The 24,469-nt window shown below is 53.9% G+C and overlaps 1 protein-coding gene across 1 annotated transcript; it reads right to left on the bottom strand.

Moving 5' to 3' along the window:
- Positions 1-3,313: 3,313 nt before the first annotated feature.
- Positions 3,314-23,715, bottom strand: SCN4B (sodium voltage-gated channel beta subunit 4). Its single transcript, XM_004749937.3, has 5 exons — positions 23,368-23,715; positions 15,219-15,391; positions 13,972-14,200; positions 11,258-11,387; positions 3,314-7,174 (listed from the first exon to the last, which is right to left on the bottom strand). The coding sequence occupies exons 1-5, from the start codon at positions 23,426-23,428 to the stop codon at positions 7,081-7,083; spliced, it is 687 nt and encodes a 228-aa protein (XP_004749994.1). The 5' UTR covers positions 23,429-23,715; the 3' UTR covers positions 3,314-7,080.
- Positions 23,716-24,469: the final 754 nt, after the last annotated feature.

The raw sequence follows: 24,469 nt of genomic DNA, 5'->3' as shown, positions 1-24,469 counted from the left end.
TAGCCCTCATTCCCATGAAATTTACATCCCAGATACACAATAAACAAAGTAAACATATATAGGTCTGCTAGAGATAAATGCTTTGAAATAAAGCAGGATGAAGAAAAAATATCTCCAGTGGTGGGAGATGTTATTGTAGATACGACAGCCAGGGAAATCTCTGAAAAGATGACATTTGACCAGAGACATGATTAGAAGAATGACACCTGTGAGGGGTGGGGGAGCATGTGCAAAGGTCCTGAGACCAGAGAAGGCTGATTGGTGGTTTATTTTTTTAAGATTTTACTTATTTATTTGACAGAGGGATCACAAGTAGGCAGAGAGGCAGGCAGAGAGAGAGGGGGAAGCAGGCTCCCCGCTGAGCAGAGAGCCTGATTCGGGGCTTGATCCCAGGACAGTTAGATCATGACCTGAGCCAAAGGCTCAGAGGCTTAACCCACTGAGCCACCCAGGCACCCCAGCCACCCAGACACCCCTGATTGTTTTGAGCCTCAGAAAGGAGAACAACCAGACTATGAGTCAGCAGAAAAAAGAAGATATCAAAGGGGCAACAGGGGAGTGCCTGGGTGGCGCAGTTGGTTAAGCATCTGCTTTCCATTCAGGTCATTATCCCAGGGTCCTGGGATCCAGCCCCACATTGGGCTCCCCCCTTAGCAGGGAGTCTGTTTCTCCCTCTCCCTTCCCAACCTGCCCTGCTCAGTCTTTCACATAAATAAGTAAAATCTTGAGGGAAAAAAGCGGGGGGGGGGGGGGGGGGGGGGGGGACAGCGGGAGCAGAACAATAAGGTCTTCTGTGCTATTATGAGGAATGAGTAAGACAAACTGGAAGGTTCTGACCAAAAAGAGTACCATCTAATTTTTTGTAATTTTTTAAGACATCCTTTCGTACAATAAAATTCATCATCTTTAGTGTAGAGTTCTACCAATTTTGACAACCATGTACAAGCAAGCAACCACAGCTCCATCACCCTCCAAAAGCCTCTCTTGCCCTTTAGAGCCTTCCCCATGCCCTCCTCCAGCCCCCATCAACCACTCATCTGTTTTCCACCCCTACAGGGCTGCCTTTTTCAGGACAGCACAGAAGTGGGACAATACAGTAGGTACTTTCTCCAGTCTGCCTTCTTTCACTCAGCATCATGCATCCATACGGGCACACAGAGCTTTTCACCACCGAGAGGTAAGCCACAGGACGGATGGTCCAGCCATTCACCAGCTCAAGGACAAGCAGGGTGTTTTCTTTTTCGGCAGTGACAAACGAAGCTTCTACAAACATGTGTGTCCGGGTTTCTATGCAACTGGAAGTTTCATCCATCTCTCCCAACAGAAGATGGACAGTAAATTCACTCTCCCATCTGAAACAACTCAAAAACTGGGGACAGAAAGGCTTTCGGACCCAGGACACGAGGGAGCCCGGGGAAGAGATCTGAGGGCAGACAAACATGCCACGCGCCCCACATCTGTGACAGGACGAGACAGGACAGGACGGGACGGGACGGGACAGAGAGGCTGGCAACACCAGAGACGGGGCTACAAGGCCCGGAGGGCTCACCTTCCAAGTCCCGGGGCGCAGCGAGCTTCACAGGGAGAATTCGGGGGACCCGCAGAGGGAACCCCGCAGCTTCTCGCCTGCTCCCAGAGACGTGCGCGCAAGGAAACCACCCGAAGCTGAAGAAGAACCGCTCTGCAGAGAGGGGTGGCCAGGCCAGACCAGTCCCCGGCGCTCACACCAGGCCCAGAGTAGGAACACCGCCACCAACTTTGTCTCATTCGTTCCCACGGGCAGGGTGTTCAAAGGGGGCTGCCTCAGGAGGGCGGTGAGATCAGCCCTAGGCGAAAGGCTGCCCTGTCAGCCCTCGGATTCCCCCCCCCCCGCGCCATGCTCTTCCGGTGGCGCTTCCGGCGTCACGTGGTCTCCTGCCACACGCACTATCGGCGTCAGCTGAAGACTCGCGAGGACCCTGGGCCGGTGTCAGGCCCTGGGAATGCGAGTTGCCTTCACCTTCCAGTTTCTTTCTCATCAACTCAGAGAGTCGCCGGCCATAGCCGGGCCCCTCCCTGCACCGTGGCCTGGAAATCCTCTTCAGGCTGTGCATTCGGCCTACCGAGAAGGGCTACCTCACTTGTCTGTCCCTTTCAGGAATCACCGTCCTCCCCCCATCCCTGGGGTCCTACATCTGAAAGCCACAGTATCGTCTAGTCTCTCTACTTCCGTAGGTGTTTGAGGTTCAGAGGTACACGGTCCCCAAGTCTCTGTCTTGTCTGGAAGCACAGATGACATCATCTCGTTTTGTTTTGAAGGGACCAGACTGAGGACGGGCTTGGGCAGAAGTAGGCAGAGCAGGGAGGGAAGGTACTGAGGGAATCCGGGTTGGAACGATCCCAGGACCCTGAGATCATGACCTGAGCCGAAGGCAGCGGCTTAACCCACTGAGCCAGTAGCCTCCACTCTTGCTAGCCTGAAGATGTTCATACATATCCCCAGTTCCAGAAACTCTTCTGAAAGCAAGAGTGTCTGAGTAATCCATGCTCATTTGAGATCGATGATATGAAATGGGCATGGGTGGGGTCGTTCCTGAGGTATAATAAGCCAAAACTCCTTTCCTCCCCTACCACCACATAGCCTGTGCCCTAGAACAGCTGGCTAGAGGGACCAGCCAAGCAAAGCCCAGGGTGCTACGTCACCAGGTGGTATTCGTCCAGTGCTCTTCCTCTCCAAGGTTGTCCTTGTTCATTTGAAGCCGATTTCAGCTGTTTCCAGATGTTATCCTGGGGCAGGGGGCCCAGGGAAGGGGATGCGATGGCATTTAGTGGTACTGGGATCATTACCAAGGTCAGCAGTCCAGGGAGGCCTGCCAAGGACGCCAGTATTAAAAGGTTGGCTTTCCAACTTCTCCAGAAAAGGAATCAGCACTAATATAACTTGAATGCCTGGGAACAGGCCACACATTCTTCGACATTTTCCATGTGTGATCCTACCTAGGCAGGTAATATTTTAGACATGGAGACTGGGGCTCAGGGAAGTAAAGGAACTTGCCCCAGTTACAGCTGGCAAGCAATAAAACAGGAACCCGGGGCGCCTGGGTGGCTCAGTGGGTTGAGCCACTGCCTTCAGCTCAGGTCATGATCTCAGGGTCCTGGGATCGAGTCCCACGTCGGGCTCTCTGCTCGGCAGGGAGCCTGCTTCCCTCTCTCTCTCTGCCTGTCTCTCTGTCTACTTGTGATCTCTCTCTGTCAAATAAATAAATAAAATCTTAAAAAAAAAAAAAAAAAGGAACCCAACTCTCAATAAGTCAAAGATGGAAACCCCAAGCCATTTCTATTAAACATAATTTTTATTTCATTCAAGGCAAAGCTAAATAAAATTCTACAATGCCAAACGTGTTATAAAGGCAGGATAGTTGATCACATCTGTTCTGTGCTTGAACACAAGTCATTGCTGGGTGTGTGCATATCTGTGCCTCCCAGAGGCACCCATGGACCAGAGGCCTCAGACCCCCTGCTGCATTGTTTTGATCTATAGTTATATATATATAAAAAAAAAAGTGACTATGGGTATTGTCATCCAAGTCAGAGGAATAAACCATGCATAAGATAGTCAAAAGCTCTGAATATTAGGTGGGAGGTGGGAGGGGAGGGACTCCAACCTGGGACACAGTGAGGTGAAGCAAGCTATAGGGTTTTTTCCCAAGAAATTCCCCTCCTTGCCCTCCCTCCTCTAGCACTCCTGGCAGCTGTCCATAACGGTGGGAGGGAGTCGTGGAGTCACAGAGTTATGGAACCAAAGAGCATGGCTGGTCTTCCCCTCTGTCTCTTATCTTTTCTCAGGTTCCTGGTGTCCCAACAGGTGTAGCTCAGGCCAGGGAAGATGGCTCCCCAAATGTTGCCGAGTCTCCCCCATCTAGACCCCCAGGCCACAGGCATGCATCTCCATATACACCATCACCTGCCACCATCTCTGGGACACGCTGTCACACCCCTCGCTTCACCTCCTGCTCTGATCAGCCAGGCAGGTGGGTAATGTCTGAAGTCCATTGACCCCTCTCGCAGATCACTATAGCCTCACAGATTCATTCTGATGAGCTTTTGTTCAATTCCTACCCAGGGAGAAACCCAAGGCCTGGAATGCTGAGGTCCCGTTTTGAGGTCAAAGATGGGGAGCTCAGAAAACTGTATCTTTGGTCTCACTGACTTGACTGTCAGCACAGCTGCGTGCCTGCAGGGCTCCCAAGATCAGCTCTGTAAATGGTTCTCTCTAGCCCACAAGCCCAGGAAACACCTTCACCAGCCCCTGCAGATCTGCATGCACTGAGGCTCTTTCTGAGAAGATGGCTTTGCCCACAGACATTCTACTGCAAATCCATGCCCATGTTCCTCCATGGGTTGCACCCCAGCATTAGGGCACAACAATTCTCTGTTGTGAGGATGAAGCTGAGCATTCCTGAGCACTCTCTAAATGTCCATAGTGCCCGCAGTCACTGGGACTACCCAAAATGTCCCCCAGATTCCCTATCATCTCACCTCTATTGGAAACTCCCAAACAAGAGTCGTGGATAAGAAGCTTTAAGCATCAGAGCCAAAGTTTCTAATATTACAAAGACTAAAATAATTCCAAGGGGGAGGAGTGGGAAGAGAGAGAACGTGCGCAAGAGTGAGAGAGAAAGTGCATGCGTGCGAGTGTGCGTGTGTGAGTGTGTGTGCATGTGTCTCCTAGGGATGGGACACAGAGGTGAGGACAGGACAGACTTGGAACAATTCCTCCAATTATAATGCCTGGCCTCCTAGATCCCTTTCCAAGCCAAAAAGTTGTTTGTCTGTTTGTCTGTTTGTTTGTTTGTTTGTTTGTTTGTTTTAAAACAAAAACTCACCAAGCCCCACAACCCAGGAGGTAGGTACATATGATTACACCCACTTTATAGATGGGAAAAGCTGAGCCCAGAGAAGATGCATGACCCACCTATCAGTCAATAGTAGACCCAGGAGTGGAAAGGATGATGCTCTTCCCCCACAGCCCCCCTGCTCTATATACCTGGCCTCCTCCAAAGCCAGTAAGGGGAGCCCAGCTGATTCAGCTCATTCAAATGTTGGAGCTGGGAGGGAGAAAGAAAGCAGCTTTCATGAAGGTAGACACAAGAAGTTTTCCAAATGGCTGGTAGCTCTTGTCTGTCTGCTTCCCAACCAGGACAATCTGAGCCTGCGCCTCAGGTTCTGGGGGGACAAGGATGGGAGTCCTGCAGGCAGATCAAAGTGGGACCCTGCGAACCCATCAGGTGGGGTGAGGGGCACAGGCCACAGCCAGGCACCTGCCGGAGCTGCTGCTCCTCAGTCTCCCCTACCCCCATCCTGGGGGAAGCCAGCAGCTGCTTTTTAACAGGGAGAATCCTGAGGCAGTCCCCATAACCTCTTTGGAAAGGAGGAAGGAAAGGGAAAAAAAAAAAAAAAAAAACTCTGGAAAGGGAGGCTACTGCCCTCGCATTCCTCCCAGGCCCAAAGGACAGAGTATCAGAGAGGAAGTGAGCAGAAGCAGATGGCAGAGTCCTCCTCTAACACCGCAGCACTCACTTAATCCCTCCCGCCCCGTGGGGACACCACCACTGTCTCCCAACAGCTCCAAGATTCCATCACTGTCCAGGGGGCCGTGGGTGGCACCACCCCAGCTCCAGGGTCTCCAGCATGACCTTGGGCGGAGGCAGGTTGGGGAACCCCTCATAGCGACACCCCAGGGCTGGCTGTCATGCACAGGCTGGAGAGGGGATGGAGGGGATGAGCCTGGACATGACAAGCTAAGGCACAGTCCAGCCCCCCACACAGGGGTGTGCAAACCAGTTCTCAGGAAAGCAAAGGAAGACTGAGAACCCTCTCCCTGCTCCTCCCCAACCCTGGGGGAGGTGAGGAAGGGGTGACAGAGCTGAACAGGAAGCAGCCAGAAAACACAAGGGGCTCCCTCTTCTGAAGCAAGAGGATCCCTGAGGTGAAAGCAAGCCCTTGACCCCAGGGTGGAGGTGAACAACCCTGGGCCAGGGGAGAAGGTGTGATGGATGAGCAAGAGGCAAGGGAGGTGTGGGCGTGAATCCGTGGGAGGGGAGGATTTGAGGGAACAACACCTCAAGCAAGAGGATGCCACCTGCTGCCTCAGGGAAAGAAGAGCGGAGGGGAGGCAGGCTCAGGAGTTCCCAGGGGCGGCAATGGGCCGGCCATGCCAAGAAGGGGCAGCCAGGATGGGTGGGGCTGGGGTGGGCATCCCAGTGGCCAAGAGGTCCCGGACATAGGCTCTTCCATCTCTGCAGTCCTGTTTCCCCAAGGAGAAATGCTAGGAAAGGCATAGGTAGCACCCCAGTGCTCCAGGAAGGCGGGAGGCTCCCCAACACGAGCCCCTTAGAAACTCAGAGATCAGAGGAGCAGGCTAGGGGGGCCGGGACCCCAAGACCAGGGTGGCCAGCCCTAGTTGGGAGGGTTCACAGACTCCAAGAAGCAGGGGGGGTGGCAGGGGTCTGGGGAGTGGGGATGGATCAGGGGCTGCCAGACACCCTGTGTGGGAGGGAGGGAAGCGCCTTACTAGAGGGACCTGGGGGGTCAGTATCCATCGGAGCCTCTCACTATCAGCACCCCTCCAGTAGGCTCCCGCCCCGGATCCTGTACAGAATCTTCTAGGCCACATCCACCACCAAAAGGGTTAGATCTCCACACTATTATTCATCTGTTAGGGCAGGCCTCATGATCCCCCCAAGTCTCTCTTAAAGAGAAAACTGGAGGAAAACCAAGGTATTGCTCATACAGGGTCAGGAGACTAAAGAAGACCCCATGTACCCCAGGTGTCAGGGAAACCGCCCTCCACACCACCCAGCCCTCCTTTCCTTTCCTGAACTTTCCACAAGCCCCCTCCCCTGGCCAGCCCCCATCCCTTGGGAGCCCTGGCTGGGAGGGAGCAGGCAGGCTGGGCAGGACCCCAGTTTCTCCCCAGGAAGACTACAGTTGGAGCCAAGCAGCAGGTGTCTCAGGCACGTGGGTTCACGGACATGGCTCAAGCATCAGTTCGTCATCAGCAAGTGAGGCCCAGGCTGCGGCTTGGCCCCCAGCGGGGGCTCACACTTTGGTTGGTGGTTTCTCTTCCGCCTTAGAGCCAGGCAGCCCATTCTCTGTGTTATCATTCCCTGAGGAACTCACGAGGCACTCCTTCCTGGAGAGGGAGAAAGGAGGAGAGGGAGCTGGTGAGCGGGTGAGGAGAGGGACCAGAGTAAGGGCTTGGCTGTGGACAGAAGCCTGGGCCCTGCGACCAGCCCCATGCCGACCCCATGGCCCTCTGTCAGGCAAAGGTGGCAAGAGGTCAAGTCACTGAACCCCTCTGGGCCTCAGTTTTCTCATCTATAAAATGGATATGACGATGACCTTCTTCATGGGGATGCTGTGAGGCATCACTAAGCACCTAGAACAGGGCCTGGCACGCAGAGAGAGCCCATAAGGCCCACTATCACCGAGTCATCCCAGCCTGGTGAAAGGCAAGGGCACCAGGCGCTGGTCTCAGGGATCAGTGCACGGGGGAGCCAAACCAGGTTCATTCCCAGGCTGCGCCAACCCAGCGGGAAGGGTGCAGGCCAGCAGGCAGTATGGCAATGGCAAGGTCAAAGAGCTCCTTCCGCAGACCCCCTTCCTCTCTGAGCTGGCTGTGACCAGAGGGAGAAGAATGCTCACGCCAGTGGCGGTGCAGGCCGAGGTCTGGGCAGCAGGGAAGGCGGAGGTGGGCAGAGTGTGGTAGGATGGGAGATGGCAGCAGGAAGGGGAGATAGTTACTTGGGAAGACATCCCCACCTCCTGCTGGCAGCTGGACATGCTCCAGAGCGAGCATGTCCCACCCTACCCTCGCCCGCAGCACCCGGGCTGTGCAGAGCGCTCCGGGGAACCTCACAGCTACATCAGTTTGAGCTTGCTGCTTGGGAAAACTTTCAAGCCTGTTTCACGGCTGCTGTGGCTGAACTATCTCAGCCTTACCCCGGACTTGTGTAGCCGGCTTCGAGGCCTTCAGGAAGGACTTAACTATTTTGTCTTCATCCGTTTTGTTCTGCAAAATTTAGTCCGTAGCTCCAGCCTTTCAAGCTCCTCCTAGATCCCAGTTTTGTTCTCCAACATAGTCACTAGGTCCCTGAAAACTTGATATCATTCCTGGTGTAATTCAAATCTTAATAACAATGAATGAGCAGAGGCCTGTGGCATACCAATAAAGACCTCTATGCAAATCGATCGATCGATTGATCAATCTACCTACATATCTCTATACTTAAGGTAGTCAACCCAGACAATTCCTGTCCACATCACTGTACTCCCAAGCACTCTATATTGCTTTTCCAAGGATCTGCTGGGTACCAAGCACGTTGTCGGACTAGGAGGCTGCCTGCTCTCAGAAAACTCACAGTCTTCCAGAGAACGTGACATTCAATGAGTAACCACAGTACGATGTGATAAGTGATAGGAGGAAGGGTTTACCAAAGAGGGATCCACATAGGAAGCCTCCTCCGAGGGGTCAGGGAGGGCTCTTTGGACAGGTCACAGAATTTGAGACCGACAAAGATGAGCAGGAAAGGAGAGAGGGGGAACTGCCCCATGAGTGGAAACCCTGAGATGTTGTCCAACACCTCCCTTCTGGGGAAGCCACCCCATCTCTGCTGTTCATGCAGGCTTTCCTCGCGCTCAGAGGACCCCTCTCAAGTTTCCATAGCTCCAGCCTTTCAAGCTCCTCCTAGATCCCAGTTTTGTTCTCCAACATAGTCACTAGGTCCCTGAAAACTTGATATCATTCCTGGTGTAATTCAAATCTTAATAACAATGAATGAGCAGAGGCCTGTGGCATACCAATAAAGACCTCTATGCAAATCGATCGATCGATTGATCAATCTACCTACATATCTCTATACTTAAGGTAGTCAACCCAGACAATTCCTGTCCACATCACTGTACTCCCAAGCACTCTATATTGCTTTTCCAAGGATCTGCTGGGTACCAAGCACGTTGTCGGTCTGTGGTCTGTGGTCTGTCTCCTGCCTCCAGCCTCCCCCTGCCCTCCCTGCGCTCATCAAGGCCAGACCCCTTCTTCCAGAGCCTTCTGATCATGCCAGGCCCTGAAAGCCTTCATCAGCCCCTCTGAACCCAGGAAAAAAGCCAGTCTCAACCCAGACTGCCCAGTCCCCAGGGGTCTCCCGGCAATGCCCTGTGCAGGCTTGTTCTCTCCTTCCCCAACTGAGAAAACGCCTTGTTCTCCAGACACATGTCTCTTCCTAGACCCTGCCTCTGCTCTCAGCAGTTCAGGAAGGACCTTCTCCTCACCCTCCCCAGGGCTTACATTACATCGTCTTGCAAGGCCTGCCACAAACATCCTTCAACCAAAAACCCTTCCCTAGTATTCCACCCTCTTTGGAACCCCTGGATCATTCTATAACATGTCTTTGCTGGCACCCATCCTCTCTACCTTATCTCACATTGATTTGCATACACGCCCTGTCTTCTTTACTCACGGGCAGAATCTCATTCCTTCCAGAATTTCCTACAGCACCTGGCACAGTGCCTTGTACACGCTACTTCAGAAACAGCCATCACATGAAAGAAGGAATGAATGAACTCTGGATATACTACCCGAATCAGGAGGATACAGTGACCGTGGTTAAAGCTTTGAAGCCAAACAAGACAGGATGCAAACAGGTCTAACACTTTCAGGTCTAACACTTTCCAGCTGTGTGGCCTTGGGCAAGCTACATCACCACTCTGAGCCCCACCACGCTCGACTGTAAAATATAAAAATCGTGGCTATCACATAAATACCTAACACAGTACCTAACACGTGGTGGGCATTCACTGAGTAACAAGAAGCATTACCGCCCGCAGCCGTCTCCTGATCCACCAGTGCCCTGGCAGGAAAATGTCTGGCCTGCCTTGTTCTTGATGAGCCCATGGCAGCTCCCAAGGATCGCTATTTTCTTTTCTAGGTGCTCTTAAACCACGGGTTGAATAATTGGTTTTCCAGTTTTGCTAACCATCAGTAGCAAAACCAAAAAGAGAATTTGGTCTAACTCCATGCCCCTGGCCTCTCTTTCAAAATCTCCAAAACTCTGGCCATGACGCAAGGAGACAATCCAAGAATTCTCCATCTATCTCAGTCAGTGCCTCCCCTTCCCCACCCCCCGGTGCCTTCCTGACTTCAGCTTCCTTCCCTTGTTACCAGCACAACTTCTGCCCTTTCAAGCCTAATTCCCTCTCTCAACAAAGCAGAGTGAACAGGGACAGAAAGAGAGCAGCTCTCCCTTCCCCCTGGCATCTCTTTGCTGCTACCCCTCTCTCTGCTCCAATGTCTCCTCTCATCTTTCTTGCTGATAATACAACTTCCAGGGGCACCTGAGTGGCTCAGTCAGTTAAACACCTGCCTTTGGCTCAGGTCATGATCTCGGGATCCTGGGATCGAGCCCCGCATGGGGTTCCCTGCTCAGTGGAGAGTCTGCTTCTCTCTCTCTCTGCCCCTTCCCCTCATTCATGCCTGTGTTCTCTCGCCCTCTCTCACTCTATTTCTCTCTCTCTCTCTCTCTCTCAAGTAAATAAATAAAATTAAAAAAAAATACAATTTCCAAATGCCTTTTTACATTCACTCCTGCTTCTCTGGAGCCTGACATAGTTCTAGCAATTCTGGACCTGGAGCTCATACCCTCTCTACCTCCCTGTTTTCCCTCCCCTTCTCCTTAAGATGTCTATCTCAAACCTGAGCTCACCCTGAGGCTTCTGGGGAGGCCCTATGAGCCTTTGTGGGTTTTTTTTTTAGTCTCCCCCATGTGAACTTCCAGAGTCTCACAGTAAGACTCCGATCTCTCTAGAAGGGTCTTCCCATTTTAGAGTTTCTATACTTGGAATCTTGGCTTTTCTCTGATGGAAAAAAACAAGGCATCTAAATCCTTTGGTAGGACTTAGGTTGGGGAGGTACAAATGGAAAGAGAGATGTTTAATGGGATGCATGAGGAAGCCGGATAAGGAAGAGTAAGTTCATGTACTCAGGGAACCCATTGTGCTCAATAAATATGTACTAGGAGGGACAGGAAGAGGGGCTGGGAGACAGCAAAGAGTAGTAGGAGTGGGAAGAGAGGACGTGACGAGGGGACAGATGGAAGGATGAAGGCGGATGGGGGCAGATGACGGTGGAATGAGACGATGCTGGGAACACCCACAACACAAGACAGGAGTGGGTGGTGGGCCAGTGGGAGGACAGGAGCGTGCAATGGAGTCAACTCACTTCTTCTCCTGAGTCTTCTTGATGATGAAGGCAATGAACTTCTTGACCAGCAGGATGAGGATGAGGAGCCCGATGACCCCACCCACGACGCCCAGGATGATGAGGGTCACCGTGTTGTCCACTTCTTCCACTGTATGGCCAGATCAGGGAGAGAAGGGGGCAGGTGAGGGGAGCAGGAGTCACCTGGAGCCCAGCACGATGGCAGCCCGATGACTACACCCCTCCAACCCTGGCATCTGGGATGCACCCACCCCCACAGGAAACAGAAGCTGGAACATGGCGGCTACCCGGCTAAGGCACAACCCCTCACACACATACTCTCCCATGGACACACACACGGTTCTGGAATAATTCACACTCAGGGCCCACCGTGGTTTGATTTGGCCCCCAAAACTGCCACATTAAACATGTCATTGTCTCTTTCTGGACCTCCTTCGTCCACACAGGAAAAATCAAGAATCTCCCTGAAACAACTTTTACGTGGCTGGAAGACTTTGGGGTCAGGGCGTCTGGATTTTAACTTCAGGGTCTCAGTAGTCACTAACAGGCTGGTAACTCTGAGCTGGCCACGTTAGCCCTCTCCCTCAGTTTCCTCATCTGAAAACTAAACTCGTGACCTCTGGAACCTGCTCCGTCTCCCCACCTCCATTGAGAAAACTCCATCCTTCCCACTGTTCTGACCAAAATCCTTGGAGTCATCCTTGACCCCTCCCTTCTCCGAACCCCACATTCAATCCCCCTGAGAATCCTAACAGACTTAACTTAAAAATTCCAGAATCCAGGGGCACCTGGGATGCTCAATCGTTAAGCATCCGTCTTCAGTTCAGGTCATGATTCCAGGGTTCTGGAATCGAGCCCGGCATTGGGCTCCCTGCTCTGCAAGAAGCCTGTTTCTCCCTCTCCCACTCCCCCTGCTTGTGTTCCCTCTCTCATTTTGTCTTTCTCTGTTAAATAAATAAATAAAATATTTTTTTTAAAAATTCCAGAATCTGATCTCTCAATACCACATTGGCTCAAGACATCCGGCCTAGACATTTGTAGGGGCCTCTTAACCAGACTCCTTACTTCATTGTCTATTCTTGGCCCCACAGAGAGCTTGTTCTAGGTTAACTCATCTGCTCAGAGCTCTTCAATGGCTCCCATCTCATGCAGGCTTACAAGGCTCCACATAACATGGCTTAACTTGACTAATTTCTTGCTATTTGCCCTGCTCCAGCCACATTGGACTCATTGATGTTCAAGTATAGGCCTCAGGGCCTTTGCACTTGCTGTTCCTTCTGCCTGGACTATCTTCCCAAAGACATCCTCATTGGTCCCTCAAAGGTCCTTATGCTGTGTCACCTTTTCCGTGAGGCCTTCCCTGGTGACCCTGCTGGCACCCCATCTCTCCCTCCCCATTTTGCTTTTTCCCTACAACACCAGCCATGCTCCCTCACACAACACCATTTTCTTCTTATTTTGTTTACTACATATCTCCCCTGACTAGATGGAAATTCCATAAAGGCAGAAACTTGTCTACCTTGTTCATGCCACAGTAGGTGCCACATAAGTCGTTGCCCAACAGATATTTGTTGACTAGATGAATGAAGAAATCTATAAAAAGGAAGATGCCTTCAAAGGGACATGGGAGGGACAAAGATGCAAAGGTAATGGACAGCACCTAACTCAGTGTTCAAGATCCTCCATAAATTTATCCTTCATAAATGTTGGTTCCCTTCCCCTCCTCTTCCCTCCCGCAAAGGCTGAGCACAAGCAAGACAACATCCAGACCAACGAAAGGATGAGATGATGCCATACGCAGCCTTGACTCCAACAGCTCTAGGCTCAGAGAGAGCTGCCTGGAAGGCCTCTGGCTCTGCCCTTGGCACAGTCAACAGTGAACCCATGGGCATCTCTCTCTCTCCAAGCACCTCACTTCATCCAGGAGAGCAGTGAGTTCCCAGGCACCCAAGAAATGCAGCACAAACAGGTTTCTTCCCTTTTTCTCTACTTCTGTGCCTTCACCTTCCAGGCTCCCCATCCATGAAGCCCAGCATAACCCCACCAGCCCCTTCTCTAACCACCTCTAGTGTCGGTGGTCATGTGACCAGCTGGCTGCTCCTCACAGGCTTCCTCCCTGTCCCCCTGACCCACCTGTGGCAGACTGCTGTCCTCAGCTGTGGTTCCGCCTCCAGAGGAGAGCAGTGACTCAGTCTCAGTTGCCTGTGGCTCTACATGCTCTGTCCCTCGGTCTGTCCTCTGTTGACCCATTTTCTGTCTTACCCTGGACTATAGTCCTTCCTCAAGGAAGAACACTGGGGATTATTCATGTCCCTTTTGTTCAGATGCCTGGCGCTCGATTAACAGTTGCTAGGGGCATACACAAGAGCGGTAATCATCAGCTCACACAGAGAACTTTCCCACCACGAACCATCCTATATCCCATCCCTGCTTCTCACGAGCATCCTAGGATGGGGCAGAATTTGCAGGTGAGGAAAACCAGGCCCTGAGGGGCGAAGTCTTTATCATAAGCTATTCAGGGGCAGACTAGGTATTAGAGCCAGGTTATCTGAGCTTCCAGAAGTGACTCCAGTAACTTTCAAAAGCGTAAAGCAAAAGAAAACACCAAGGTGGTCCATTTTGCCATTTGACTGAAATGCCCTTTGACCCCACTGAGTGGGGCTCCCCGCCATGCTTCCCATCCCACTGCCCTCATCCCAGCCCCCACTGCTTACGTTTATCAACGACTTGGAGGAAGATGGTAGCCTGGTGCTGAAAATTATTCTCCTTGGGGTTCTGCACATGACAGGTGTATTTGCCTGTGTCGCTGAATTCCAGGTTCCTCAGCAGAATGGAAATGTTGTTCATCTTCTCCTTAGTGGAACCCTCCAGAGTGATGCGATCATCACTTTTGAACTTCACCTTGGGGTCGGACTTTTCGTTCTTTACCGTCCCGTCTATGAGCTAGGGGAGGAAAGGGATGGGGAAGAGGGGGCTCAGAAAGAATCATGGTCCTCAAGAGTCACCGCATCACTCCAGCCCATTCCTTGGGTGCCTCACTGTCCAGGTCTTGAGAGAGCCTACAGCCAGAGGTGCTCCCCCCACTTGGTTTCCTTCCAATACCGATAGCGCTGCCTATCTAACCTGAATTTCACTTGCTTCAAGCTAAACCCATTTTCTGTCATTAAGATCTCCCTGGAACGCAGCACAGCTTTTATCTCTTTCTTCATAAAAGCCTTTTACGTAATGGCTCTGGCAATTACCACTCTTATTTCCCTCTGTCACCACCACCGTCCACAGCTTTTGCTGACGACTTGTACCCTGTCCATCTGAATTCTGGCTCTCCATCAATATTTGGGTCAATCCTACAGCACTGTCCATCAGCGGCCCTGAGCCCAGTGTTTCATTACATCCAGAGTTGGTCTCTTGTGGCCTCCTTATGTACACTTCGGGTCCCCTACGAGACTGCACCGTGAGTACTCACTAAACACCTGCGGGCTGGTCCATCTCCACCGCCAGCCCACAGCCCTGCCGGTGCACCCTCAGAAGACCTTTCTCTTCCCTAGCCGCCCCTCCGTTCTTTCTAGGTCCAGTTCCCCAGCCCTTCCCACATTTGGACTCTTCTCATTTCCTCTCTCCAAGCCTTCCAAAGGTCTTTCTCTCTCCTGTCTTTTAAATTGAATTATTTTTACACAAACTATCCAAGTTTCGGGCATTTCTTCAGACCAGACAAAGGACTCTAGCCAAGAACTCCAACAAACCCAAATTCTGGCAACACCGTCTAAGCATCCTTTCCACTTAGATCCTTCTGGACAGGCTCTGGAAAGAATGCTAGGAGAAAGGATGACAATAGGTGGATTCTGGGGACCATCACAGTGAGGTCAGTCCAGAAGGGACCAGAACAGGGGAAAGGAAGGCAGGGGTGAGGTGATAGGGAAGGGAGGAGTGTCTGAGATGTCCTGTCCCTTCCCCTACTACTTACAATCCTGTAGGTATCACTGATGTTGTAGGACCACCAGAAGTGGAGGTCTTGAAAGCCAAAGCAGCTGGAGAAGGTGCAGGGTAGCAGGATCTCTGTGCCATTGACAGCGTAGATGGTGGTGGCCTTTCCCACAGACACCTCCAGCGACAAGGACACCGGGAGCAGGAAGAGACCTGTGTGACAGGCACCACCTCTCTTAAGAAAACCTCACTGGAATCTCCAGCCTGGAGCTCTGAAGAGGACACTCGGGCAGGGAGGAGTGGCCAGGCCAGGCAGGGAGGTCGCTGTCGCCCTGTGTATCAACTTCCGGAGGATGGTTCTCTTTACCTCAGTTAACACTGCCTGAGCCACCTGCCCTCATTCATCTCTCCCCCTCGCCCTGGGCCAGGGAGCTGCCCGTGTGGCACCCGGAATGACCACCAGAGGTCGCCCCAACCCAGGAAAACGAGGCCCTTGCCGCGAGGCCGCGCCCCTACCCTGCGGGCGCAGACCCCGCAAGTGCCATCCCCGCACCACCCGGTGCGCGGGACGGGCTCCACCTGTTTGCCGTGGGAGTTTCGCATAGGACGGTGCGCTGCCCCCTGGTTACATTTCCCGGATGGGGAGTGGGGCGGGGCCCGGGGCAGGAGAAGAGCGGAGGGGGCGTGCCGGAGCCTAGTCCCTCGCGGAGAAGAGAAAATGGCCAAACGCATCCCGCGACACTGCGCCGCCGCCTCTCATCCGCGAGCCCTGGACACGCTCACCGGCGCCAACAGGCGGAGAGGCAGAGGGCCACCTCCCGCCCCAGCGTGCTTGGCCGGCGGGGTCCCACACCCTCGGACCACGGGTCGGGACCCCCGGAACAGGAGGGAGCCGGCCCAAGCGGGGAAGGGACTGGGCCGCACCGGGTAGCGGCGAGCGAGCGCGCGGAACGCGATCCCAGGAGAGAGTGGGAGGGAGGGCGGGAGACACCGGTGGAGGCCGATTCCCGACCCCAGGGATGCTGGAGCCGGGGCGGCTTGGAGAGGGTGCAGGACCGCTGGTCCCTCTGGACCCGCCCCCACACACACCCCCCGCCACTGGGGCGAGTGGAAACCATTAGTCTCCACTCTTGGCCTTTGGGACTCCCCCCTCATGAGTCCTTGTAACGGGCCCTGGCCCTCCTGTCCTACAGAGTCCTGGAGGAGGCCCAAGGGGAGGGGCGTCAGAATAAGATGCCTAGGTGGTGTCCTAGCCACGACGTGAAAGGGGCACCTGAGGTCTCAGAGACAGTCCTAGTCGGGTTCCCAGGGATCCCCCCTTTCTGGGCCCAGAACCTTGCTACGAGCTGCCAGCGGATATTGCCTTCCCAACCCACACCAGTAAGATGGGTATCACTAATCCTGCATTTACAGATGGGAAAGGCGAGGCTCAGAAGAGCAAAGTGTCTTGCCCAAAGTTGTACAACTTCTAGGGATTCTTGAAGTCTGAGCCCAGGTCTGACCTAAGAGCTCGTGGGCAGTTGAGGGGAGCCATACGGCTGGACTAATTCCTGTCCCAAAGTTTGCCCAATGTTTCCTCCCAGAACGCACCTTCTCTCAGCTACTTCGATCCTACAACTCCACTCTTTGAGGCCCCAGACTGATCTGTTACTCTCACTGCCTGCTGGAGACACAGGACCACAAGGCCCCACATGGGAGGATACCCAGTTGTGGTGACCAGGTGTACTGACCGGGCCCCCTGAAACCCTCCGTTGTCCCAGGTCCATCCCCAGAATTGGTGTTGTTCCCAAGAGAGCCAGGGTCGTCTTTGTTTTAAAGGTCAACAACCTTGCTCTTTCGAGCCCATCCTCACTCCTAAAGAAGATCCTCCTTTGTCTACCTTGATCCCCCATGGCCCCTATCAACAGCTTTCCCTTGTTTTTCTCCCCTAAGCAATGCTTTTTAAATGACAGAGAAGGCTTGAAGAGAGCTGGCTGCTCTGTTCCTTGCCCTTGGGGCTCCTCTGACCTTCTTCGCATCACCCTAGCTTCTGAAGGCAAAGGGGAGCGTTCTTACCTCCAAAGGCCAGAAAGAACCCCAGGGGTGCAGTGACCCATCATGACCCCTGCCACTGTCGATAATAGCTGATGTGCCCATTTGATCCTCAACCCCATCCTATGAGGGACATACTAGCATAGGTCCCGCTTACAGAGGAGACAACAAAGCACAGAGAGGTTAAGTGACCTAACTAAGGTCAACAAGAAACATTTCTAGCATTCCAAAGCCCCAAAGGGGGGAAAAAAAATCCTTTCTTACATCCTAATATAGTGGGACTTGCCCACCAAGGTTCCCGTCAGTGCTGAGAAGTTAGCCCTCCTTTGATCGGATCTTAGGTGCCAGGAAGTGTTCTAGAGCAGTGGCTTTTCCAATTTGAGGGAACATCAGATCACCTGGAGGACACCAAAGAGCTTGGCCCTCCCTCTGGAGTTTCTGATTCAGTAGATCTAGTGCCTGAAAATTTGCATTTCTAAATGACTCCAGGGACTGCTGGGATCAGGGATAATACCTCGAGAACTACTGCGCTAGAGTGTTTCTACATAGGAACGCCAACTTTTATTAGAACACCAAAAGGTAGGTAGACTTTTTCTCATCTTACAGATTAGATGAAATTGAGGCTCCGAGAGGTTAAGTAACTGGCCCAGGGCCACAGAGTAAATGGTGAATTGGGGGCTGGGCATTTCCTCTAAGAAAGGACAGGCATTTTATATACATTGTCTCATTTAATCCTTATACTAATCCTGTGTGGTCATTATTTTTATCCTCAGTATGCAGAATGAAGAAACAGGCTCAGAGACATGAACTTGCTCAAGGCCACACCCCCAATGAGGGGAATAAGAGGTACTGACACTGTCAAGGCTACCTCTGCTTAGCGCGCAAGGCTTTCTTTCTACCTCTGCTCCTGCTCTGCGGCACACCTCCCCAGGAGGTCGGTACACCTCCCCAGGAGGTCGGGGACAGAGACCAGACAGGAGAGTCAGCCCTCCAGCCCAGCTCTGCTTCCCATCTCCAATCTTCTTCCAAACCAAGGAAGAGAATACGGAGCTATGACAGAAAAGCCCCCAGGAGACTCTTCCTGATAACTACAGACCTCCCTCGGGGCCTGAGCTCCAAGGAGAACCACAGCTCCAGCCTCCAGTGCTCCCTGAAACCCCTTGCCCAGGAACCTGGATCCTGGGGAAGATGGGGGAACTCAAGTCAGGTGTCAGATCACCTCCCCAACCCCAGCCAGAATAGGATCTCCAAGAGTACCAAAAATACACATCCAAAGTAAAATCTTTCAAACTGCTTTAAATAGGTAGAAGCCAAAAAAAGAAAAAAAAAAAAAAGAGAGAGAGAGCAAAAGAACAGTCCAGAACAGAGGACAGACTATTTCTTTAAGGTCTAGCTCATGACAATGCACATTTCTGCCTGATTAGTGTGTGCCTGTGTGAGTGACTTAAGTAAGATCCTCTGGACTGCCACAGTGAAACACTGCCATTCTCCCCACAGCCTGGAGGGGACAAAGGAAAGGCACAGAGGCTTTCACAGATAAGTCCAGAGCCCTGTCCAAGGGAAGGCATCAGAGAAGGTGGGCAGGGCTGGCCTCTGCACCACACATCCTCCCAGCAATCTGGAAGCCCTGCCCCGCAATGTCTGAGAGGCTCCTGCTTAGGAAAGCCCCAGGGGCCTGTCTCCCTCCCTCCCCAGGGTGCTCTCTCCCATGTGAAGCTGTGCTAGGGGGACAGAGGGAGCAAGGCCAGAGTGTTGATCTACTGGAGACCCCCAGAGAAGAGCTTCAGTAGGATGGCCAGGCCAGGAGCGGGGTAGGGGGTGGTCAGCAGGTGCAAGGCAGGCCCTGCTCTGCCTGCTGGCCTGCTGACCTTGAGAAAGTCAGAGATGCCACATCCAGCACGCAGGCCCCCAAACTAGGACAACTAGGACGGTTGTCTTTCCTATCTTCTGAGCTTGGTGTGAAGCCAAAACAACAAGCTTACAAAACACAGAAAGGGGCGCCTGGGTGGCTCAGTGGGTTAAAGCCTCTGCTTTCGGCTCAGGTCATGATCCCAGGGTCCTGGGATCAAGCCCCGCATCGGGCTCTCTGCTCAGCAGGGAGCCTGCTTCCTCCTCTCTCTCTGTCTGCCTCTCTGCCTACTTGTGATCTCTGTCTGTCAAATAAATAAATAAATCTTTAAAAAAAAAAAACACAGAAAGGACTTCAGTGAGTCCATCCCCCCTGACCTAGGCACCCTGCTGGTAGAGGAGGATGGATGGTGTTCTGATGGAGGGAGGGAGCAGGTCTGGCCTTCATCCCAGGTCTGGAAGTAACCAGGGCCCCCCTCGCTTAGTAACCAGTGTCTGCTGAGCTTGTCTCCAAGCCATTCACACGTTTTGTACTCACCCCCTGTACCACCTCATGGAGTAAATACGCTGCTTAGAATTTCAGCTGTTGAGAATTTCAGTGTGTGCACATGTGTATCTGGGATTGGGGGCCTCTCTCTGACATCGTGGGACTGATGGGCAAGTCCCCATGATCCTGTAGCTTTCCACCCTGAGCGCCAAAGCTTTGCCTTTGCTCACTAAAAGGCCCTAAGCAGCAAGCTCATGCCTCTCTGAAGCCTTCGGTCCCTCCCATCCTCTCCTGGGTACGACGGGGCTCTGTAGGAGGATTGACTCCGGACTCCAAGGTTCCACTAAATAAGGCAATAAAAGTACTCGGTGCATGCAAATCTTATTAAATACTCCCACCAGCCAGTCTTCAGACCCCCAGCAGACATTCCAAGGCAAATGCCAAGGCAGGAAATGGTCTGCCATCTTTTCCCACATCCAAGGATCTGTCACGGGGACACACACACACATACACACACACACACACACACACACACACACACACACACACGGCCTGAGGGCAGAGAGGAAAGAGGGGCAAGGTGGCCTGGACTCTAAGTTTAGCTCCAAGGCTTTGCCTGGCATGGCAGGCGGAAACAGGCTGACTGTAATAAGGAAGCTGATACTCTGGGGCCCTAGGGGAGTCAGACAGGCTCCAAGTTAGAGCTGAGAGGCAGAAAGTGGGCCGAGGCAGCAGGACAAGACCCCCCCCCCCCCGGGGGGGTCGGGCTCTGGAGGCTGTGGGAGGCAGGGCTGGGCCAACCAAGGCCCCTGGGCCCAGAGACAAAGGAAAGATCTTAGCTCCCTCTCCCTAGGCAACCTGCATACTTCCTGCCCACCCCCAGGAGCTTTGAGGAGACAGAAGCAGGGCCCTCAGAGACGACTGGATGCTCAACAAAACCAGCTTTGCTAACAAGCCCAAACGGTGTGCTTATCCTTCCTCTTGCAGGACTGCAGAATGCGGAATGCTCGCCTAGGCTTGTGCGGGGATCCCCACACTCAGCAAGAGGGCGAAGTCTGAGAATCTATGCTGGGGTCTACATCTCACACAGAACCTAGTTGGGGGTGGACAGGCCAAAGGGCTTTGGGATACCCCATAAGGCAGCATCTCCAGAAAAAAACAGTCACCAGGGCCAGACTCAAACCTGGTACATTCTCCCCCACCCCACCCCACGCTCCCACCAGTTTTCCCCTTTCCCGCCCTCTTCTGCGTTAACTCCTTACCTCCCCTTCCCTTTCCTTTTCTCTGAGCGGGTCTGAGCACCCTCTCCTTAATTGTGTTCTCATTAAACAAGCCCTTAATAAATACATACCAAGGGAGGGAGGGTTGTGCAACATAGCGCCCTCACAAGTGATAATTAAACACAGAACACAGCAATTAAGCAAATGAGGGAACAAGGAAGGGGTGGGCAGGACAGATATATTACCAGTTACAAGCTCGGGAAGGGACTGGCACCCACGGAAACCCCAGCTGCAATGATGCAGCTTGGGAAACTCTTCCTCCACTGAAGAGAAGGACGTCTTGTGAGGTTAGGAGAAATCTGTAGGATCAGTCTGTGAGACTGAGCTCAACATGAAGCCAGGGGTCTGGGCGGGGGAGGGTGAAGGACTCCTGGGAGGCTAATGCTCCGTGCCCAGTCTCCACAGTCGTCTGGGCCCCCAGGCGTCCATCCCTGCATGCCTCCCGCTTCCCTCGGCTCATCTGCACAGTCCTGCTGACCTTCCCTCTCAGCCAACTTTGGTCAACTAGGAGGCAAGTTGAGCTAACAGAGCCCAGGAGACCTAGATTCTAGCCCACGTGACCATCAGTTGGCCCTGTTGGGCGAGCCTCCTTCCCCCCTCTGGACCCTGGTTTCCTCATCCTTTGAGGAGCTCTGTGATATGGTTTCCACACTTCCTGCAGTGGGCTGTCCAGTTGCTTCTGCTCTCCCCGGGCCAGACTGAGGGCAAGGACGGTGTCTGGGTCCCAAGCTCAAAGCAATGCCCCCTGGGTGGGCTCAGCAGTGGCCGCCTGGATGAGGTCCAAAGTGGGCCCCTGGTGGTATTCGCTCTGCAAACCAGAGGGGCAGGGAACAGTAGGCAGGACCAGTTTTAGGGCCTGTAAGTCTCCCACCTGAAAATCACTCTGCTTTCTCCTGGGCTCCCAGAGGATAGCTCAGGGCCTCACCCAAACCTGCTCCAATGAGCTCCTGCTCCTACCTAGTTTACAGAATGGTCCTTGGAAGAAGTGGGGACTTCCCCCTGGAGAAAAGTACTGAGACTCTGCCCACAGTCCTCCCCCAGTGTGTGGTGTGGTGTGGTTTCCCCCACTGTGGTTCTATGAATATTCTAATGGCCCAGGCACTGGCATCCCACCACCCAGCTGGGCAGTAGGCCGAAGGGAAGCCAGAGGTGTTGATAAGTGGGCTGGATTAACAACCACATGCATGTGAAGTCCCCAGTGACCCCCTTACCCCAGCTGTGGTCACCGTGAGAACTGGAGCTGATCAGAAATGGGATGGGGGGAGTGGGGTGTGCAGCAGCACGGTGCCCACCCCCCGGAAAGAGACGTCTTAGACCTCATGGAGACCAACCTCATTAGGGCCACGGTGAAACCAGCACACATCTGTGCCAAAGGGGCAGGAGAAAACACCAGCGTCTTCTCTCTAGCTGGGTACATGCAATGAAATCAGTGGCCCGTGAGTGAGAGAAATACTCTCTCTCCCTCCAGGACCATGTGCCAACATGCAGGTCTGCAGACGGTTTATTTACATTTGCGGAAACAGCAACGACTGCCCTTAAAAGCTGGGTCTCCCTGTTTTCAGCACAAATGCCTACATCATGCGCCCAGTCCAGAGAGGGGAGCTGCCAAAAACCAAATCTGACAAGTATAAACAGGAAGAGGTCCAGGTGCCAGAGATGGAGTCAGTTTACGTCGAAATCCAGCTACGGTTTTACGAGGAGATTATATTCTGGACCAACCTCATTCTCTAATCTCTTGGAGTTCGCCACTCGAAACCATCATGTCCATATTAATAGATATTAAGACTCTGTTCCTTCTGTGGCCTCTGGCTCTAGCTCCTCAGTCTTCACATTCACCCCCAAAACCAAGAGCTGAGAGCAGATTAAACAGGTTCTCTCTGTGGGATCTCTTCCTAAGAAGAGAGACAAGATCCTTCCTAAAAGGGGGCTTGAATGATCCTCCAAGTCCCTCCAACCCTCTCCAGTTCTTGGTGTGGAGCCTCAGGGAAGACAGTGGGCACTGAAGGAGATAGAGGGCAGAGGAGACAAAGAGAAAAAGGGCCAGGAGGAAGGGGAGCCCCCCTCCGCCGCGTTCCCCTCTCCACCCCCTCCAATTGGTGCATGCCTGATGCCTGGGCAACAAGCCTCCAAGTTGCAAACAGCTCTGGGCAGGGGTAGAAAGCACCATCCCAACGATCACACGTGCACCCCCCTGGCATCCTCCCTACCCCCAACCCAGGGCACAGACACCCTCGCCTAGCACCCCTAAACCTCGGAACCCGGGAGACCCGTACTGCAGCCCCGAGAGGCAGCTCCAGAAGCCTGGAGCTGAAGGCACCAGAGACAGCAAAGAACTAATCACGGGGCGGGGGACACGCACGGTCCCCAGGGGGCACAGCCGTCCGAGCAGGGCGGCCGGCAAAAAACTGGTGGCAGCAGGGCTTATTCCGTACCACGCCACGCTCCAAAGCCCACCCGGGTCCGAGGCACTTCTCTTCCAAGTGTCTCCTCCCCGGGGAGAAGAGGGTGGAGAAAGAGAAGGGATCAAGCCGGGGCTGCCTTACCCAAAAGCCCAGTGCCCAGCCATCTCGCCCGGGCTGCGCCTCTGTCCCCGGCCCCGGGCATCTTCGTGTGGTCTCCGGAGCGCGCCGGGGGCGCGGGGACGAGATACAGGGCACAGCCGCTCGCAGCCCGCGGTCTGCAGTGGGCCGCGAAGCCGCCGGCAGCTCTGCGCCGCCCGCCCGGGCTCGGGGAAAGTTAGCGGAGAGAGCACAAGAGCTGGGGGAGGGAGGGAGAGGAGGAGCCGGCTCCCGGAGCTGCTGCTGAGGGCAGCGGCAGGAGAAGGAGGAGCAAGGGGAGGAGGACGGCGACGAGCTCGAGGACCGCTGAGCGGGCGCAGAGGAGAGCGGCGCTGCGCCTCTGCTCTGGAAGCGCTCCAGCCGCAGGAGGGGCGGTGGCCGCCGCGGAGCCCGGGGCGCCCCCGCCCGTTGTGCACCCAGCCCGGCGCGCCCTACCTCGCCACCCGGGAGCCCCGGGAGCATGCCGGGCACCCCACTCCCTCACCATCTCGGGCTGGGCGGCTGCGGCTTGGCACTGCAGAGCCACCCGCAGCCGCCCGCATCGTTCCCGGCGCTGAGCTGCCAATTAGGAGGATAGTTTTGGGGGGAGTAGATAGGGAGCTCTTGGTGTTGGAAGGATGTGTTGGTTCTGCTTTGGAGACCACGAGTAGGGTAGCGACTCCCTCTCCCGGGACCGCAGAGGGACCACTGGAACGTCCGCGGGTCGCCCCGCCGCAGCAGGTGAGCCCGTGTGGGCTGGCCCACTGCGGACTCCAGCGCCTGCAGCCCTCCGCCTTCGCCCCCGAGGCTTGGGGCTCCGGGAACTAAGCTTCCAGTTGCAAACTGCCCCCGCCCACCGCCCACCAACCTCTTCCATTTCTTCGTGGACTCCTGAGAAATCGTGATGCTCCCAACTAGGCAACCGGGCCAAACACTCCCTATCTGCGTCCAGCTACACCCTCCCGCCACACCCCTACTTCTCATTTCTCCCAACTAGGCTGTCCCTTCAGACTCTGCATTTGCCCCCTCCTCCAGGAGGTTCCCTGGGCCTCCCTTTTGGGGTCCGGGGGTGAAGGAGCCCAGGGCAGGCCTCCCTGCTTGCTGTTAC

Source organism: Mustela putorius, unplaced genomic scaffold (assembly GCF_011764305.1).
Source record: "Mustela putorius furo isolate JIRA1106 unplaced genomic scaffold, ASM1176430v1.1 tig00000460_pilon_pilon_pilon, whole genome shotgun sequence".
Classification (NCBI taxonomy): domain Eukaryota; kingdom Metazoa; phylum Chordata; class Mammalia; order Carnivora; family Mustelidae; genus Mustela; species Mustela putorius.
The sequence above is the reverse complement of the archived record's forward strand: the minus strand, read 5'-3'. Positions and strand labels throughout refer to the sequence as shown.

What these genes read in the sequence shown, in the direction of transcription:
- SCN4B (XM_004749937.3), bottom strand. Translation starts at nt 23,428, where the DNA reads ATGCCCGGGGCCGGGGACAGAGGCGCAGCCCGGGCGAGATGGCTGGGC. An exon ending in TCAGTGATACCTACAGGATT is followed by an intron (nt 14,201 to 15,218) that starts GTAAGTAGTAGG and finishes TTCCTCCCCTAG; the next exon opens with CTCATAGACGGGACGGTAAA. An exon ending in AAGAAGACTCAGGAGAAGAA is followed by an intron (nt 7,175 to 11,257) that starts GTGAGTTGACTC and finishes CTCCCTCTCCAG; the next exon opens with GAAGGAGTGCCTCGTGAGTT.